The sequence below is a fragment of the Hylaeus volcanicus genome, chromosome 7 (genome assembly GCF_026283585.1).
Source record: "Hylaeus volcanicus isolate JK05 chromosome 7, UHH_iyHylVolc1.0_haploid, whole genome shotgun sequence".
NCBI lineage: Eukaryota > Metazoa > Arthropoda > Insecta > Hymenoptera > Colletidae > Hylaeus > Hylaeus volcanicus.
In genome coordinates this window covers 18566676-18585595 of record NC_071982.1, presented here as the reverse complement: position 1 = coordinate 18585595, position 18920 = coordinate 18566676, and the positions used below count along the sequence as shown (strand labels likewise).

Genomic DNA, 18920 nt, shown 5'->3' with positions numbered 1-18920 from the left:
TATTATTGTACCTATTGGTCCCATCTTGACTTCTTATATTACATTCTTTATATATTGGATACCTTTTTGAGTTTTGAGTTCAATTTAGAATGTAGAATACGGGAAGTTCATGGGGCCGACACCACGAGTTGCAGCACAGGGTGAACCCTAGTGACGCCATTGATGTAATATACAAGGTGTCCCAAAAATGTTGTAACACTTTGAAATGGGTGGTTCGGGAGGTGATTTGAAACAACTTTTTCCTTAGCGAAAATGTTGTCCGAGGCTTCGTTGAGGAGATATTAACGGAAAACACTGACCAATCAGAGCGCGCGGATACCGTTGGAGCGGCCGCGGTAGCGAAGGCTACGAGCTAAGCGGCCGCGTCCAATGTCCTTCGATGCACATCGAGTCGCTTGTTCGCGTACAAGCGCGCCCGCTAAGCTCGTAGCCTTCGTTACCACGGCCGCTCCAACGGTATACGCGCGCTCTGATTGGTCAGTGTTTTCCGTTAATATCTCCTCAACGAAGCCTCGGACAACATTTTCGCTAAGGAAAAAGTTGTTTCAAATCACCTCCCGGACCACCTCTTTCAAGGTGATACAACATTTTTGGGACACCCTGTACTTGCGTTACAAATTCAAACATTCAATGATATTCGAAAGAATACCATTGGTTAACGGCACGATATCCCGGTCGATACGTTGCGAACTTGATGACGTTTAATCGATGCCCGCGTATCATCCGTTCGAGTATTTGAATTCAACGGAAAGACTGCTCGTAATAATCGTTCTCGTATTGCGCAACGAGACATGCAAAACATCCAGTGTCATTTGTTGCGTAAGCAACGCGGACACATCCTGGTTAAACGATTTTGTGCCAATTTAGTAATCTTAACCAGCTTCGCTCGAATTAGAATTGATTCGTATGATACGGTGCGCGGTGCACAGCTGCGCTTCGCGCACTGTTCGCTGCGCGCAAAAGACAAGGCCATTTAGTTCATTTCCAAGACTGCCTGCGTGCACCGCGTGCTTTCCTCGATCGAAAGCTTGGACGCACGAGCTTTCACGCACGAACGATTTCCATGCGAAACGGAGAATTGTAAACGATTTCGAGGGAGCTAACACTGTTCTTCGTGGCGTTTGAAGTTACTTAAACGCGTTCGTTCGTTTGATTTTCGTTCGAATTGGACGGTTCCGGGAAACGGAAAAATGAATTCTAAGTAGAAATCGCCTGTTGGCATCGATAGTGGCGTAAGTCGAATAATTGCAAAGATTCACTTGCATTTCCAAAGAACGGTATGAAAGTGATTCTTGATTTACGAACGAGTTCCGTTTCAAGATACTGGATACGCTACGTAAAACAATGTAAAAAGGGAATGAAAAGAAAACTTCCATGTTAATTTTACCTATATAAATATTTGCCACGCATTTGTCATCGCATTTTGTAGTTAAGTCTATCTATCGTCGACTCGTGGACGTATTTAACGTTCGTCTACAAACCGACCGCTCGTAAACGAAGAACCGTCTATACCGCTTCTGAACGACGTTTTACATGACAAAAGGGCCGTGTTTGTGAAGCTTATTTGCCCGAAACAAATAAAACAGATATTTCTTTATTTGTACCGCTATCGATGTCGCGAAGGGAAACGTAAACGTGACAGAGCTAGCACGAGATATCAGAGAAAAGCAAAGAAAAAGAAAAACGTCATAGTAGACACTCGTCGTCCCAGTTATCGGGAATCACGTCTTTCCATACATCGGATAAGTTTCCTAGTAGACAAGGCGTGCCGCAGTTTGGTATTTTCATAGGGTACGGCGTGTTCGTGTTTGTATCGTTTAGATACAGTAGCTGCAAAGAGCGAAAGAAAACCAGAAGAAAAGAACATTAATTAGAGTGCATGCGAAAGGCGGTCGAAAGAGGTTTTTATGATGCATTGAATGCGTCTGAAACGATACCTTTACTTCCGCGTCCTCTGCAGCGTCAGTTACACCGTGCAGTTGAAACACGAGTGTCGCGCCGTAATCAGGCTTAAAATATTCGCTCGTGAATCCCATGGTTCTCAGTATGTTAACGAGAGTTATGTCATGTGCAGAATAAAGATATGCTCTTCTCGTATCTGTGCCACTTTTCGAGGCTTGCATGCGTCCTAAGATTTCTTTTAGTAACGGCCCTGACAGGGAAGAAGGTGAAAATGAAAGAAATTCATTAGATATATGCGTCTCGTGCGAGCATTGTACACGTATAAGTACGTGTACGTTTTACGGGCTACGATACGGTAAGAGTATTAAAATATATGCACGATGTATAATTAAGGTTCTTCGAGTAATATTTTACCTTATCCATTTTACCTCCTTGCAATGTAAAATGAATACTGTTGAGACTTCACGACTCTAAGTACACGCGCAGAGATGCGACGAACCTTGATCACACGTGTGCCCGTGTAATAAAGGGTTTACATTTGTACCGATCGATTAGATCTGTGGGAGGAATACGTAATTGTCCCTACCTCCGCGAAGTCGTCGCTGTAACGTGTTGCTTGTAAATATGGCCAAACTACGGGCCGCGATTTCACGCATTTCTTTGTTGAAAAATTTGTCTGTCCACTCGGGCAATTTCAAGCCGTGCTGCTTCTCGATTTCTAGAGTATTGTAGAGAAACTCAACGTCGGTGATCGTAGCGATATTTTGTCCGGTTTGGGCGGAAATTTGTCGATAATAATCGGCCGACGGGGTACCCACACGTCCGGATTCGTTCGCGTATGCTTCTTTCAAAGCTTCCTCCAGTCGTGGACAGGGGGCCTTGACCACGATAGTCTGAAAATCGTCCACGCTTTTTTTCATATACCGACCGATGTGTTACCTACTTTTCTCGAGTATTACCATGGAGGTATTACGCACCTTGTCCAAGTCTCTCGGAACGGAATGGACCGGAACTGGTCTCCAATTCAATCCCGGAACGAATATTTCATCCGAGCTCGGCGGATACAGACCGGCCAGCAATGTCTGCGCGGACATTATACATCGATCTGCGTAGCTGCTTTGTACCAGTAATAAGCTGCTCTTGTACTTGACGCCAATTAACGAACCGTACACGTCGCGGATCCATCGGCCGACGTTGTACAATTGAACCATCCCCTTCTACGTAACGTTTCCACGTTTACCGCTACCGTGAATTTAGTTCTCTCGCGAAATTAATGCGTGACACAATTGGGCATACATTTATCTAGATAACTATTCCTCTCCTGTTTCTTATCGTCATATGGACTGCAAGACAACGAATGCAACGGAGTGTACATAACAAACAATTAATAATCTGTACAGGGTGTCCCAAAAATGTTGTAACACCTTGAAAGGGGTGGTCCGGGAGATGGTTTGAAACAACTTTTTCCTTAGCGAAAATGTTGTCCGAGGCTTCGTTGAGGAGATATTAACGGAGAACACTGACCAATCAGAGCGCGCGGATACCGTTGGAGCGGCCGCGGTAGCGTAGGCTACGCGCTAGGTGGCCGCTCTCGTACGCTACCGCGGGCGCTTCACCGGCATACTCGCGCTCTGATTGGTCGGGTTTTTCCGTTAATATCTCCACAACCAAGCCTCGGACAACATTTTCGCTAAGGAAAATGTTGTTTCAAATCACCTCCCGCAGAGATGTGAAAAACCCTAGGCTTCGAATAAATTTGAAGTTTGCCGATGTGTTTATCTCGTTCCTTTCTCTGGAAAATGTTCAAAAGAGGAAACGAGACAAACATATCGGCAAACTTCAGATTTATTCGAAACCTAGGGTTTTGTCCATCACTGACCTCCCGAACCACCCTTTTCAAAGATCTTCAACATTTTTGGGACACCCTGTATAATTATCTAGATAAAACCTTGTTCGAAATTGTTCGAATTATGCCCAAAATTTGCAACACGATACGCGTTTAATCGTCGTACCGTGCAGCATTCGAGAGTTTAACAAGTTCGTTGTAATTTTGTTAACCTTCGTCAGAGATCCCCATCCACCTGGCCAGTCATAGTTAAGATACGGATCCTTTGGGTAAGTTTCCATGGGGTTTCGATCTCCATGGCGAAAAACCTGTCGAGGCCATTGGCCTAATTAATCGAACGGAGGATGGTGGAATCGCGTTTGAGACTGTCACGGCGATACTTACGAATATCACTTGTTGCACGGATGTCGCGTCGTGGACGGTGCTGCTCGGAGATGCGAACGCTGTATAGGCAAACAGTGTGATGCCGATACCTATGGCGAGTATCACCACCGTTACACGAACACCCATTTTTTTACCGTGTCGATGAAAACGATGATCGGGATTATTCGATCGACGCTCTGCTCCACTATCCATTTTTATACGCTCATATACGCACTTTATTCTCTTATCGACGAGATAAACTTTTCTCACTCTCGCAGCGCGATTACGATACGCGACTGAACGTCGTTTACTAAATAGCGCGTTCTCCACGATATTTGCTTTCTATGTTTCTATCCATATACGATTCGCGTTCGTCTCATCGTCGGTAACGAAGAACTCGCGTCAGCGTCTATACGCTGGCGATTTTTATTCGTCGGGTTCGACCAAATAATCGAGGATGAAGCATCGATGTGGACTGTTAGTTGCGACGGGGATCTATCGAATGATTATAATTGTTTAACGAGAAGATATGAACATTAGTAACGTGATTACGCGACTCGCGATAGGACCAAAACGGCGGGACGCTGCGCCCCGAATAGATAGAGTCGATAAAAATGATACATGACACTATTTATGCATGATACTATTAATGTTCTGCGATGAAAATATGTATGGAAGTGTATGTAAGGAATTCTTTAAACTGTCTGCAGGTGTACGTTCACCTAGGAGTGATCAGGCCTTTAAGTTTATCTCTCACGAAATGATCGATCCACGTCCGTCTCTGTACGGTCGACATTCTATGTTCAAGGGCACTCCGTTTGTTTTAGAGCCCTTTAGTACTCAGAGATCGCTACATATCCTCCGCGTACGTACATAACAACATAACTAACATAACCTTCGTCGCGTTACTGACATCACGCTCGACTTTCGTTCGACTAGCGACCACTGGCGACTCCACTCGTAACTCGTAATTCACTCCAGCGTTTCCAGCGACGCAGTGTCGTAATTTCAGGAGCGTAACGCGTCCACTTTGGTGCCCTTAATCATTTTATTTAACACGTTAGCTAAAACTGGTGAAAATTTCTATACACTTAAAATTTTGTCTCGAGACTATTGTAGATTAGATAATTTAACATCTCTCGTAGCATTTAATTTTTTAACGTCGCCAAATTCACGAAAATCTGTCCAGACTTATTTTCATTATTGTCTGACCTTTGAAATTTATTTTTTTAGTTCCTTAATAGAAAGTCCTGTCACCTATTTCTGGGTGACGTGGCGACGAACGTGTTAATTATAGTTAACGTGAATATCACACGTAAATAAAAGACACGAGTGTGCCAGTAAATCAAAGTAGGTATCGTTTATTCGCAATTAGTCAAAGGTAGACACAGGTGTACCGCAACGCGTGAACTACGTATAGCGCATTTTGTGCTTCTCAATAAACCGTTTAGTTGTTCGTTCGCGATGAAAAAAAACGTGGACATCGTTGCTCGTATTCACGATAATTCCGAATATACAATAGCTGCGGAGATATCGATACACGTATAGCCATTCGAGGACGATCAGATGCAAAGATAAATAATAAACGACCAGTGCTTGAGCGACGATGGCTCGATAGGCGAACCTATATTCGCTCAACGAAACATTTTTATCTCGTTTTCCGTGGTATATCTGTTTGTCTTGTCTACGATCTACGTCCAGTTTAATGTAGGGCACGCGTGTGTACATATGTACACGAGAAAAGTGTTTTCGCAACGGAATTGCATCTGAGATTAGGTCTCTGTGACAGAGTTCAGATGCACCACGCCCCCTATGCACTTTTATGCATCTACTCTGTCTTCCCTATCGTGTTTATTTTGCTAGAAATTGAGAAATAAAAAGGAACAAATTAGCAAATGTGAACTAGCACACATGTGCCTCTGTTAAAGTACTCGATGAACGTGAGAGAAACCTTTAAATGGAAATAGTAATACATTCACCTTCAGCAGTGAATGTACACCTTCTCTGGTGTTACCTAGACTGTCTATTTTAACACCTTACCGACTGGCAGCCTATTAATCTGCTTTTTGCAATGGTAACCGATACTTTATTTATTACCGATTGTATATTTGTATATTCTGATAAATATACAAATTATGAAATATTATATAAATATTAATGAGAAAACGTTTCTAATGGTCAAGATAAATATTGCGTAATCCTTACGTTATCAAAATAAGGAATATTCTTGAATTTTATTATACGTACAATTACTACCGGTCGGTAAAGTGTTAAAAATGTACCCTAAGAATCTTGCGAGAAGTAGTTTGAATGATTTGCACCCAGAGTGCGTTAAATTAAAACCTACACCATTTTCAAAACGATAAAAGGTTCCAGAGTGGAAATGATAATTAATATTGCAGATGCGTTCGTCGATTACTATAGCAAGGGTGTACGTATGTTATTCGAGTATCAGTTTACTGACCATCGTAACATGCATCTGAATCTCAATCGAATCGATAATTGTCAGTTGCCTTGTTAACGTCGTCTTCGAATCAAGAGCTACGAGGACGCGTCGCTTTGTTGCAACCTCCTCTCCGCCTCTCTGTCCACCGTTCTCGCACTCGTGTGCTGAAAATGATCTGACGCAACGGCGATTAGAATACATGGGCTATGTGTACGCTACCGCGTTGAAATTCACCAGAGAGCGAACGGTAAAAGTCGAAGGGAAATTGCGAGAACAGGGACGAGTTACGAACGAGTTCATGGTTACGACGGACTAATTGTTAGACGAGGATGTAACGGGTTGGCTCGGAATTGCGCGGAGCCAGGTTGTAACCAGAGACAGGCGGAATTTTATTCGAACGATAAATGACGAATGAAAACACCGTGTATAGCGATTTATTCTGAGTTTATTCCATTTAACAATTATCGTGCTAAGCTTGTATTCGTTCGACGTGAAACGTAAGTTTAGATTGAGGTTTTAATCGAAGTTGCTTACTTTATTTCGATAATTAAGAGATCGAAATTTTGTACATTGGTTAAGAATAATATATATATATATATATATATAGATTAAAATTAGTAGGAGTGGAAGGTAATCAGATGCTTCTGAAAGATTGTATAGACGTCAGTAGCGGATCAAGCTTCGATAGAGCCCTGGACAATATTATTATTCGGTCATTGAAGTCTAATTTAAGCCTAATATCCAACGAAGAACAGATTCAATTATTCTACATATTTTGCTTTATATAGTTTTAATTTTCTTGAATATCCTGGGTCCTAGACTACATAATCCGCCACTGGCAGATCCATCGAAAAAATCCAAACTATTTCCTTAATTATTACATATATATACTGTATAACTAGGAACGAATATTCTAATCAAACATGAAGTCGAGCCGAATAAATGAACTTTTGCTTGCTTGTGCATGACTAGGAAGAAGTTGCCTTAATATTTCGTTCGTCTTTTATTCGAGATTCGTCATTCGGATAAGAATTTCGCCCATCTCTGCCTAGAGGAGGGAAATAGATGCGATCAGGGGAGACAGGCGCGAAAACGCGATAAGTATGCGTGTGTGTGTGTGTGTGTGTTGGAGCGCGCGTAAACGGTCAGAAAAGAGAACTAATTAGCAAGTCGCGAACAAAGGTACGAACGAACGCGAATGAACATCGACGAAGATCGAGCTCGAGGTCGGGATGCGTGCGATCGAGCGAATCGATGGTTCTAAATCTAGGGTTGCTCGGAACGGCGTCGTCGTCCAGGTCCTCCAGCGTAATTCGCTGCCGCCAAGCCCATCAGGTGTTTCGCTGCCTGGGATCCGCTGAAACCACGGCTCAAGCCCAGATCCAGGCCTCGTTTGTTGCTACGAAAAAAATTCAAGCGATTAATAACAGACATCGCTCGCCTATAGCGTCTAGAAAACGAACTTGGAGCAGCTGGACTTTATGTACTTTTGTTTTAAATAAATTCCGTATGTTTAAATACATCTCTGCAGCACTGCGGTATTAGTAATAAATAAGTACATGTTGTACCGTTCAGAAAATAAAACATACTTTTTCTGTACACATGAAAGTGTGAATTTACGTAACAATTCACTGTCTACTGATAAATAAATGAACCGGTACCTTGCTAAGACCGTCGCTTACTTTTCGAGTTCTGGATTGCGCATGATGGTGCGATCGAGTCGAGCGAGTATCCCCATCAGTGTTTCCGGGTCATCTTCTTCGAGCTGGCCCCATCTACATGCAAGGTTATCGTTCAATTCATTTTTCTCGCCCGTTCCTTTCCCCGGTTCGATCAACAATCGTTTCGCGAATTGCTAGCGACTTAAGAGAACGTCTTCCCGAACGTTTACGAGGCGATCGAACGGATCCATAACTCCTCCGTCCGTATGCAGGGCTGTAGTAACGGCGAGTCGTAACAATACCACGCTTTACTTTCAGATACGAGGAACCGTTCTCATTAAACGACGGCTCGTCAAATGGAACTGGGTTAAACTTTTCCGACGCAGCCAGATGCGTCTTTGCGTTCGGTTCGCGTACACGTGTCCCTTTTTCTACCGTTTCTCGGCCATTTGCGCCCACTCCGTTTCATTTCGTCCTGTTCTATCGCGTCCCGTCTCGTCCTGTCGTCTCGCTGCACGTCACCCTATCGCGATCCGTTTCAAATTGCTATGCCTACTCCGTCAATGCGACAATACCACCGGAGCGCGTGGGAAAACTATTAATTGGACGACGATACCTTTAACCATTCCATCGCCGTGAATTTTATATTTGTATATGAGTCGAGTACAAGCAGCGGTGCTCGCAGAAGTTTCGCAAGAGGAGGGAAAATCAAAATTTACAGAGACAACTTTTTGAATATTCTCGCACTCCATGAACTTAAGGAAGGTAGCAGGAAAGTTTGAATTTTGCCCAAGAAAGCTATTCGAACTTTTTTAAAATATACTTGAAACAGTTTTTAGAAATTTAGTAGATGCGTATCTACAAAAAGCATGCAAGTACAAGAAGTAACTGGATGGACCAAGTTCAGCAAGTTGTACTCGGTGTTCTTCTCTGTTATAAAATGAACACTCGAACCTTGACACCTGCGTTACGAATACACTCCCAATTAAAGTTGAATAGGAACGATGTTTGTTTCACAAAAACGACCATGTCTAAGTAGAGAAGTAACTGTCATTTACATATCTTGTCAATTTGTCACCGTGGGAATAATTACGTGTCGCGCCGAAGTATTACAGAAAATCACTTATCGAGAGTTTTTCCGCGCGCGGTTCTCGCTGAACTTACTTGTTAGTCAATTATTTTTATCGAGCTGGAAATTAACTCTGAGTGGTTCGAGCGGACTACGAATTAAGAGAGGTATGGCCCGAATTGCCAGCACCGTTTTCCACGAGTCCTGCGCACGAATAAATAAAATCTGTACCGTGTCAGAAAAATGCAATTCGCGGTGATCGAGTACGAAAAATGAACGAAAATTCGGAGGTGGATTCGAGGTTCGATTGGCATACTCACGGCGCGGCGTCCGTCGAAGGAGTCGATGATACGAAGAGACCAACGACCATCAGAAACATGCAGTACGACACGATTCCTCGTTGCATCCTTGAAAGCATTTCTTATCGATCTGGAACGGACGTAGAAAGTCTTCGTGAATCGATGCTGGAATTGGTATCGATATTAATTTATGGTTGACCAAGTTTTGGAAAAGTTTTGGGAAAGTTTTGTACCGTTAGGAAATCCGTGAAGAGTTACAGCATCGCGGAAGGAGCAGTTTTGAGGTGTTGGTGGCGAGAATGGCGTCGGAGAAGAATGCAGGGGAGGAACGAGAAGGAAGGAAAAGAGACGAGAACGATTGTACGGGGTCCTCTTATTTCGGATTTCCCGAGAAGGCTGACGTGTTTGACTATAGCTACTAACTAACTATTCAAGCCACAGTTTGGGAAAGAAGAGGCCAGCGGCGACCAACTTGTCGAGCATAGAGGAGAACTATTGGAGTATATATAAAACGATGTCATTTGCGCATCATTAATTGAACCGTTCACTGCACAAATCGATCAACTCCACTTTTTGAAAAATTTAAATGTCAAAGCGCTTGGTATAGTCAACTTTTTATTTAACAGCATTGAACGACAAAATTGTTTGCCCATTGAATAATAAATAATTTATTTCCGAGGCCATTTTGATCGCCTCGGAATGAACGGATCAATTATAAGGGTTGATTTGCAATTGAGCTTTGTAATGGAAAATTCACGCAAATTGTCCACCACAAACAGTGTAACAACGTTTATTGAAACTATGTGCAAATATCGAAAATATACGAAGCGTTTATTGAAGCACCATCCTCAAAATGAAACGTGACCTATAAACTGAACTCCAGGCACTCTTAAAAACTACCCGAGAGCTCTCGTCAAGAAAAAAGACAACCTGTTCAATTATTCTCTTCGAGGGTGATCGAGATTCATTTTCGACAGATCGAATGCGTAGCGCAAAGTTTGCGGGACGCGCTTGTGGGATTATAGCTACGCTTTCCAATTCCTCTCGGTATCGATGTTCGTTCAATTAGTATTTTATTGGAAGGCAATCACGGGTCCCTTTGAGCGTGCCGATTCGCCGTAACGCGGGATAATTGGATTCGTCGCTTTCGATAATTGACGTTCGGGATACTTTCTCACGGGTGTACTTGTCTTCACCAAGGACAATATCCAGAACGATAACGTCCCGTTGAAGCAAAGTGAACATCCTTTCGACTGTAAAAATAAAGTATTCCTTGAGCTCTCGGGACGTTAGGCTAATATATCATCCCACGTGGTTAATAAAAATATTGTTTATCACAGGAAGCAACAGCAGTTGGATCCTGAATCCTGACGCACGACTTTTCCTTCCATTCGTCTGTCTATGTTCTTTCGCAATGTATTTTCAAGTTGGTAACTCTATTTTCGACTCGTGAAACCTCTTTGTTTGGAGAGCAATACTTTGAAAAACTGCTCCGAGTTGGAAATCGGGTAAAGAAAGTTAAAGTGTTGTTTTAAGGTCGGAGGTACGAAAATCTTACTCTTTTTTTCGTGATAATTAGATATAATGTTTGGAACTAGAATGATTGTACTTCTGATTTATTTAGAAGGACTTCTTGCGAGACGAATTTGATTTTCGGTTGATTTTCTCGATGTTCTTAATCGCAACGTAAAATTTATGCGCCAAGTTCCTTCACGGGTCATCTCTCTCGAGATCGTCTGGCGACGATGATAGTTTGCTAATGGATTACGCATCTCGAGAGGGAAATGTTTCTCATAACGCCCATTCCATGGCCCTCTTCGTCGGCATCCGACCATTTGACTATCTGCTTCATTAATCGACGATTCGAAACGACGATTAATCATTGAATTTATATCTGTTCACTGTGACACATTTAATTCTATTATAATTCCTCAATAATTTTGGCAAAAGAATTCCGAGTTTGAAATATCTTTCTATTCACTGCCCATTTTATATTCTAAATGTTTTAACTGTTAAGCGAATAAGTCAATTTTTCTTTAAATAAATTCTGATACCCTGAAATGGGCTTTGTTTCAAATGGTTAAATTCGATAGCCTGAAGAGTAGGTGAAGTCCTTGAGGACCACCCGCGTCTCTCGGTCCATCGCGGGCTGCTGTGACCACGGAAGTGGAATCAGAATTTAAATTGAAAACAGCGAGCCGGTGTCGCGGCGGTTAAACCTAACCACCGCGGTGAAGATGCTCGAAACCGTTATCAGACCATGGAAGATGCACGCCCGATCGGGCAAAAACCTCATCTTGGGAACTGGCAAACCCGCCTCCACTTCCTTGTCTTCCGTTCTCCATTTTCCATCAGTTTCCGTTCTTCGCGTGCCGTCTTCCGTGTTCCGTTTCCCATTTTCCGCTTCCCATTTTCCGCCTCAAAGTTGCCGCGTCCGATCCAAACGGAACAGGCGCGGCGAACCGAATTGGTTCGATTGTAAAACGAACATCGGAAAACACCTGCGTCGGTCTTTCGAGCTATCTTAGACTTTGCGAACCCGAGCAGAGTTTTTTCGAGATTCCCAAAACTGTGGGAGCGGAAGATTAAACCAAGAACGTCTCTTAACACCCTAACATTGCTTTCTATTCGTCAGTATCCTCGCTTCTTCAGTGTCCTATCTTTTATTCGTTTCTCTATTCCCACTGTATATTCTCACTACATATTCTCGCTATCCAACCGTATTCGGATAATCGTTCAATCGCGTTGGAAACGCCGTATCGTTCGACTTTGTCGAATATAGGAATAGGGAATAACGTACACGTTGCAAGCGAATAGGAAAACTTGTCCCAAAGAAACGAGCGTACAGCAATTTTCGAACGATATACACGCGCCAAGAATCGAGTTTATTCGACACGTTCCACGTTTTGCGATCCGATGGCAGCTTCGCGTTTCGTTGATCGGGAAGATAAAAGCCCGGCTTGCGTGTTTTCTCCGGTAGTAACAGCATTTTCGCACAATTTTGTTTCTGTCGCTAAAATAAAGCGACTCACTTTAAGCAAGAGAAGAGCGAAGCGATTCGTGAACGAACGTGAACCTTCCAAATACCTTAACCAAATACTAGTCGATAAATTTTCTACGTTCCTCAACTTCATTCCTTTAACCCTTTGCACTCGAAAGTTCCCTATGAGGGTATATCGTAAGTCTAGCAAATTCTGATCCTCTTTTGAAAGATCCTTTATGTTTGCAGTGGGGTCAGCGTAAGAATTTATAATCAAGTCTAACGATACCAAAAAAGACACGTTTCCAAACGATTCCTGTTCGCACAATTTGCAACGAGATGACGCAGAGTGCAAAGGGTTCGGTCTGTTCGTGCCTACCGATGATCATCCCCATAGATTGCACCAACCATCGCCAATGGATGGATACCTTTGCACGCGTTCGCGACAATTTTTCCCCGTTCACGCGATCGTCGATTCCGATTCCAGAGTGGACAATGGATCCGATGGAAAAGGAGCGAAGGGTCTTTTTCCGGTGTTTGGAGGACGCGGATAAATTGACTCGCGTTTCGTATGGACACGTACGAGGATCGATACGTAGTCGTGAAATAGACACGTTAGCAGTGCATTCATGGAAACGTCGAGGAGGATTCCTTTGGTCGTGGATGTCGACTCGTTTAACGGCAACAAACTCGTCTTCGCGAGGCAAAGCGTCTCGTCGAAGCTTCCGAAATTCGACGAGTTTGCGGAGCAAACGTTTCGCTCGGAAAACAAGCCGCGGCGCTCACGTATTCACCGGTATTTACAATTTCGCCACTCATAAGGAATTCATTAATTCATTATCTGGCTCCTCTACCACTTGGAAATCTCACGCACGTGTATTTTTAACCGCTAATTTTATTTTTGTTACCGACTAGCTGAAAATCAACCTTTTGAAAATTAATTTAAACCGCGGGTGACATTTGGATAATCCGAGGTGTTTACAACGATAAAAATACACTATTTAAACAAAATTGGGTACTTCCGTGGGGAAGCTCGCGGTTATGTCAATCGAAGGATGATCATTTTAAGCGTCGTTATTTTACTCCGAAGTTTGCTTAACCGAGGGTTGGAAGATTTCCTTATAATGAATATATAACGTTGAATTTCAGGTATACATAGACGTAGATGGAAGCGGAGGTTTCAGGGCAAAGATAACATTCTACGAACGTAACACAGAACCCGAGGATGCACTATTTATGGAAATATTGAGTAGAACGTATCGAGCTGCGTTTCTGTAGACACCGAGGGCGGCTGTGAAGCAATGGGTCCGTAAAACGTAATTAACCGATAGCCTCATATTTTGATGCGAGAGTGCAGTCTCGTTCGTCGCAGCGAAAATGCCGCGTATCGAGCGAAACTGTGCGTCGGTGGAACGCTTAATTGTTACTTTCGCGAGACAGATGGAACGGACGTGTCGCGAATTGCTTTCGTCTAGGAATCGAAGAATATATTACGGTGACATTTAATTTTACTTTCTACTCGTTTGCGTACACCGATTATCCTTAACTACTGCGACGACGCGCGTCTCTAGTTTCGTTTAATTCTATGCATTTGTTTTTAACGACTTTGTTCGGAAGTTTGAGACTAACAAAAAAGAATCTAAATAGAAGACCAGTACCAGGCTAATTTTATTTAGTCCTAGTTATTCGTTCGATCAGAGAGATTTTTGGGGTTTGGAATTCTGGATCATTTTTAGTGAGCAGGATGAGACTGAGAAACTTTTTGAAAGCTGAGGAAATAAGGGATTTTATAAAAGGGACTTCGACTTAGATGAAATTAGAAGTACAAATGTGTTATTGAATCCCCTTTCTTGACGAGGGAATGTTTAAGTTTAAAATAAGGCATAATGGAATTGTTCTTAAAGAAGATTCCTCACGTGAACCGAAATGAAGCAAACTATTAAATCGTTTGTCTATTTTACTCCCAAGTTCAATTTCAAAATTCTTCACATCTACCCTTGCTTATTTCAATTTAACCGAGGAAAGTAACAATTGAAGCTAATCGAACGAGTATGTATTTAAAATAAAAAAAATTCTGAATTGCCCCAAAGGGACTATCAAGAACCTTCTACATTAAATAATTACACCGTTAAGATAATAACACTACCAAAAGCTGACCGAGGATCAGCAACGTCGACACGGGGGAGCCTATCTCGAAAGGATGGTCGAATCGAATCGAAAGTAGCGACTTACCTCGATTCGCGAATCGCCAATCGCGTGGATGAGTGCTTGCGATCGGCCAAAGAAGACTTCCGACAGGCTAGTTTTCTCGACGACGGAGAGTGGAGCTCTGCGAATCTGAATCCTTCGTCGTCGGTTTATATAAGCCCGCGACTTTGCGGGACTCGCTTCATCCCTATCCCCACCCCGTTATATCTAAACATTCTCGTCCAATGAAACGTACCCGTGTTCTACCCCGTCCGTGCTTCCTACCACCGTGTCCCTGTATCCACCCCGTGACCACCAACGAGCGTGACGCGAACACGTCCACGCTCGAGCGGTGCCATCGCCGAATCGCGAAACGATCAACCGTCCCTCTTTTTCCTTTCGACGCGATTTCAAGCCCCTCGGGTCGCCGTAAAGACCATCGACCAAGTCCACCGTCCTCCCTCGCTCGTCTATTCGCGCGACGACGCTCTCCTTCTCGGAGCTTTTGTGCCATTCACCGATCCACAGGTGTTTAAGGTGTTATATACCGCTTTGGCCACTCTCAAACAGTGGTGCACAACTGTTCTCGTTGCACGATCGAATATCAGAGATGTAGAGATTAGTTCTGTACTTCTCTAAAATATACTTATCATTCGTTCGTAACAGAAAATCGTGCAGGTTTCGATCTTTCTTCAGTCACACTTTCGAGAACAGCGCACATACAGTCAGCCCCCATAAGTATTACATACCCTCTATGTCTATCGAAGAAGTTTCACTAAATAAAATAACGTATATTTATTATATGTTACGTATACCATATTACGAAATTTAGTTTTCATTATAAATATGTATACGAACAAGCTTGTACATCACATATTTACACAAACATATACTTGGAAACATCGAACCTATCGTTTAAATTAAACAAATTTTTTCGATAGACATACAGGGCACGAATGTTTATGCCGACTGTAGTTGTGAAAATAAAATATTGAAACTAATCTGTGCACCCTGGTGATTTCACGTGACAAAATCGCTATAGTAATGTTTCCGATTCTATTCTTTTCACCATAAACTTTAGTTCGCTTTCAAATTTGAAACAATTAAAATTTCATTCGGTCTCCCACTTTAGGGTAGCATGAAGAGGACCTTTGTCGATCGTGAAATTATCACGCGATAAGCACGTAGCAATATCAGGTGCACTGTGGTCATTAAGAATGCAGCTTTCGTAGCCATATTCCTCGCTTCCTAGCAAAGGAACCGGTTACAGGAATCGGTAACTTGGCAAATACAATACAATCGACACAGACATTGCTCCTTTTGGTGCAGCATGAGCACGTGCCTACTACATCGCGAATAAATACATACGTACCCCGGCGAAATGTATTTGTGTACAGGAGGGAGAAGAACGAAGAATTCGTTCACAAAATACAATTATAGCCGCGGAACACGCTGCAAGTTCGAGCGACGGACGATAGAATATGGAAATTCTCGACACAAACGGACGAGAACGCGCATTAACACGTCGATTGCCATTGTGGTCGCCGACAACTAGTTTAATACTTCGGAAACTTTTAATCAACGTTACTGCCATTAGGAATCCCATCTAATATTAACCGACTTTCTAGTAAACGAATTAAAACATACCGATTTGTAAAACTACGTCTCCCTTGGAGTAGGTTTAAAAAAAAAAAAAAAAAAAAAACACATACGAGGGCGAAAATAAAATATTTAAAAAAACGCGTAAAAAAGTAGAGACACTAGTTAAATAATACAGTGAAAGTTACAAACTTGGAGCCCTCGTTTCGAGTCCCTTTCAATTTTTGAGCAAATATGGCGGACACGGCGTGGAAAGCCGCCATGGCGATGTGCCACCTTTCCTAACAATATTGACGAACGATGGGCTAATAATATTAACCGAGCCGTTGGACAAACGTCTCGTGTCTGAGAGGAAAGGTGGGAAACGAGGAGGCGAAGTCGAGAGAAAATACAAACTCGTCGGTCGTTAGTCACGTTTGATTCGTCGATATAAATTCTATGACGCGTAAGGATGCGGATTGAACAAAGACGTGTCCATTAAGCTTACAATAGTTGCCCCGTGTTTGCGTTCCCCGCGTTGCTTAACCGTTCTGAGTGAAGCACTCGGTTGTACAAAATTGGGACGAACTTCGTCGCTGTTCGACTTCTAGTCGAACGAAAGGAACGCATCGATTCTGTTTGCCTACGTACGATGCTCGATTCATTTCACAAGCTTATAGACTATCCGTACGGTGAAACGCAGACGACACCATTGTCGGGATCCCCATCCTAAAGGTTAATCATTATTATTAATTTCGACGTTGTAATTCCAAGGAAACGAATTGATTCTTTAGGAGTACGATTTGTAAAATTTTCCTGGAAAAATACGATCAAAATTTGTTACAATTAAAGATTAGGTTTAGGTTAGGTCTTGTACCAACGTTCGTGGCCTCTACAAGGGAAAATTCAATGTCAACGGGTACTCGAGAGAAATGCCAGATCCGTTTAAGCAGGCAGCATCCCTTGGCTCTCGTCTCGTCCTTAGCGTCACTCGACCGATTCGGCCAATTTGACAAACATTGTCGAGAGGAGAAAAATGTCAACCGCGGCTATTATTTTTCGATCATCCTCGGCACAGTTGCGGTCTGAGCCCTTCTGCGTCGATTGTAACACAAATACATCGTTACCTAAATATTCTTGTCCCTCGATCTATCCGCGAGAAAGTTTCTGACACGACGTTTATACTTTTCCAAAGGTATCGATACTAAGAGCAACAAGCTCTTCTAATGTTCAATAAATAAAGGAAACTAGGCAGTCAAACTTCTCTAAGACGAAGTCTTCTTTGGAAATTAATTCTGAGAAAACGAACGGGAGTCTGGACTTCTCCTTTTGCATGCTTGAAGAATATTAAAATACTTTTTGCAAAAGAAAAAGTCGATGCATCCAAAGCGATTAAAAGGCGAAAAGAAGGCCTCGTTAGAAGATATTATCGTCGCTTTCTTGGCACTGTCGGACAAAATTCGTTAAGTTCGCCACTCTCTGCCCCCATAATTCCAAACAAAGTTATGTTTAATGTACCGGGTGAATCTAAAGAGTAAGTGGTTCTCTTGTTTCCCGAGAGGCCGTGGGCGCAGTCGAACGAAGTCGAGGGCGACTCGAATCTTGGGTCGCGCGTGTCCGATGACCAACGAACGACGGACTCGAGTGAAGGGATGAAAGGCGAAAGAGGTCGTTTCTTTTCCATCTTTCGTTCATTTCGGTCACGAGGACTGCGGAACCGTCTTATTACCGTTTTCCCCGGCGCCCACGACGTTCCTTCTTAGGGCGCCGTCTCCCGTCGTCGGCATGCAAATCACCTAATAGCCCATTTTAATAATGTGCCTGAAACGGTATCCCCGGCGAAACAAATTGCCGTCCCCGGCATAACGCGTTATAAACGACCAGATAATCCAGCGGTCCGAGCGCTCGCGATATAAGATTAATGTATGCGCCTTCGACATGGAACTACCGCGCATTAATAAGTCTGTCTAATTCTGAGGTCAGAAGCATCGCGTACCGCGCGTTTTCTTGAAAATTTTAGTCTTGGTAACGAGATTCTAAAGTGTTGTACAACGATTCGATAAAATGGCAATGCTACGGGGGCTCGAGTTGGATTCCTAGCGTGGAGGGAATCGAGATAGGGGTGTGAGTGAACGAAGGGTGACTCTACTTGGAAAAGGGAGTTGAAAATGTAGGACAACCATTTTGGATGGGAGACTTTGTTTCCCGAGACAATCGATCTCAAAGATTCTTGGCCAAAGGGTGACTTGGAGTAGACGTCTGACCATTGCTTGTTGATTCTACTTGCAGTGGGGGAAGGGTGACTCTGCTTAAAAAGGAGGATAAAAAGGGGGATTGAAAATGTAGGACAACGTTTTTGGACGGGAGGCTTTGTTTCCAGAGACGATCGTTCTTGATGATTCTTGGGCAAGTAAGTAGGTGTCTGACCATTGCTTGCTGATTCTACTTGCTGTGGGTAACGCTGCTTACAAGCTAACACTGATTATACCAGCAGTTCTCCTAGGATTCATTTATAGATAACATACTTTGAGAAACTCTGCTCGCTGGGATATAAACACTGGCGCAAGTAGAAAGAGCGAGTAATGGACA

The 18920-nt window shown here is 43.0% G+C and overlaps 2 protein-coding genes across 2 annotated transcripts; both read right to left on the bottom strand.

Moving 5' to 3' along the window:
• Positions 1-62: 62 nt before the first annotated feature.
• Positions 63-5057, bottom strand: LOC128880479 (lysosomal acid phosphatase-like). Its single transcript, XM_054130614.1, has 6 exons — positions 4133-5057; positions 3961-4056; positions 2880-3119; positions 2489-2795; positions 1938-2152; positions 63-1830 (listed from the first exon to the last, which is right to left on the bottom strand). The coding sequence occupies exons 1-6, from the start codon at positions 4322-4324 to the stop codon at positions 1687-1689; spliced, it is 1194 nt and encodes a 397-aa protein (XP_053986589.1). The 5' UTR covers positions 4325-5057; the 3' UTR covers positions 63-1686.
• A 387-nt stretch (positions 5058-5444) lies between these two features.
• On the bottom strand, positions 5445-14933 carry LOC128880491 (diuretic hormone class 2). The gene is made up of 4 exons (XM_054130642.1): positions 14799-14933; positions 9608-9716; positions 8240-8332; positions 5445-7956 (listed from the first exon to the last, which is right to left on the bottom strand). The coding sequence occupies exons 2-4, from the start codon at positions 9703-9705 to the stop codon at positions 7824-7826; spliced, it is 324 nt and encodes a 107-aa protein (XP_053986617.1). The 5' UTR covers positions 9706-9716; positions 14799-14933; the 3' UTR covers positions 5445-7823.
• Positions 14934-18920: the final 3987 nt, after the last annotated feature.

Excerpts from the sequence above, each read along its gene's own strand:
- LOC128880479 (XM_054130614.1), bottom strand. The coding sequence starts at position 4,324 with ATGGATAGTGGAGCAGAGCGTCGATCGAATAATCCCGATCATCGTTTT. Across the intron at positions 2,153-2,488 it reads ACAGCGACGACTTCGCGGAG|GGCCGTTACTAAAAGAAATC; the intron begins GTAGGGACAATT and ends CTTCCCTGTCAG. Across the intron at positions 1,831-1,937 it reads CAGAGGACGCGGAAGTAAAG|CTACTGTATCTAAACGATAC; the intron begins GTATCGTTTCAG and ends CGCTCTTTGCAG.
- LOC128880491 (XM_054130642.1), bottom strand. The coding sequence starts at position 9,705 with ATGCTTTCAAGGATGCAACGAGGAATCGTGTCGTACTGCATGTTTCTG. Across the intron at positions 8,333-9,607 it reads CCTTCGACGGACGCCGCGCC|ATGGGGCCAGCTCGAAGAAG; the intron begins GTGAGTATGCCA and ends CCTTGCATGTAG. Across the intron at positions 7,957-8,239 it reads CGCAATCCAGAACTCGAAAA|CAACAAACGAGGCCTGGATC; the intron begins GTAAGCGACGGT and ends TTTTTTTCGTAG.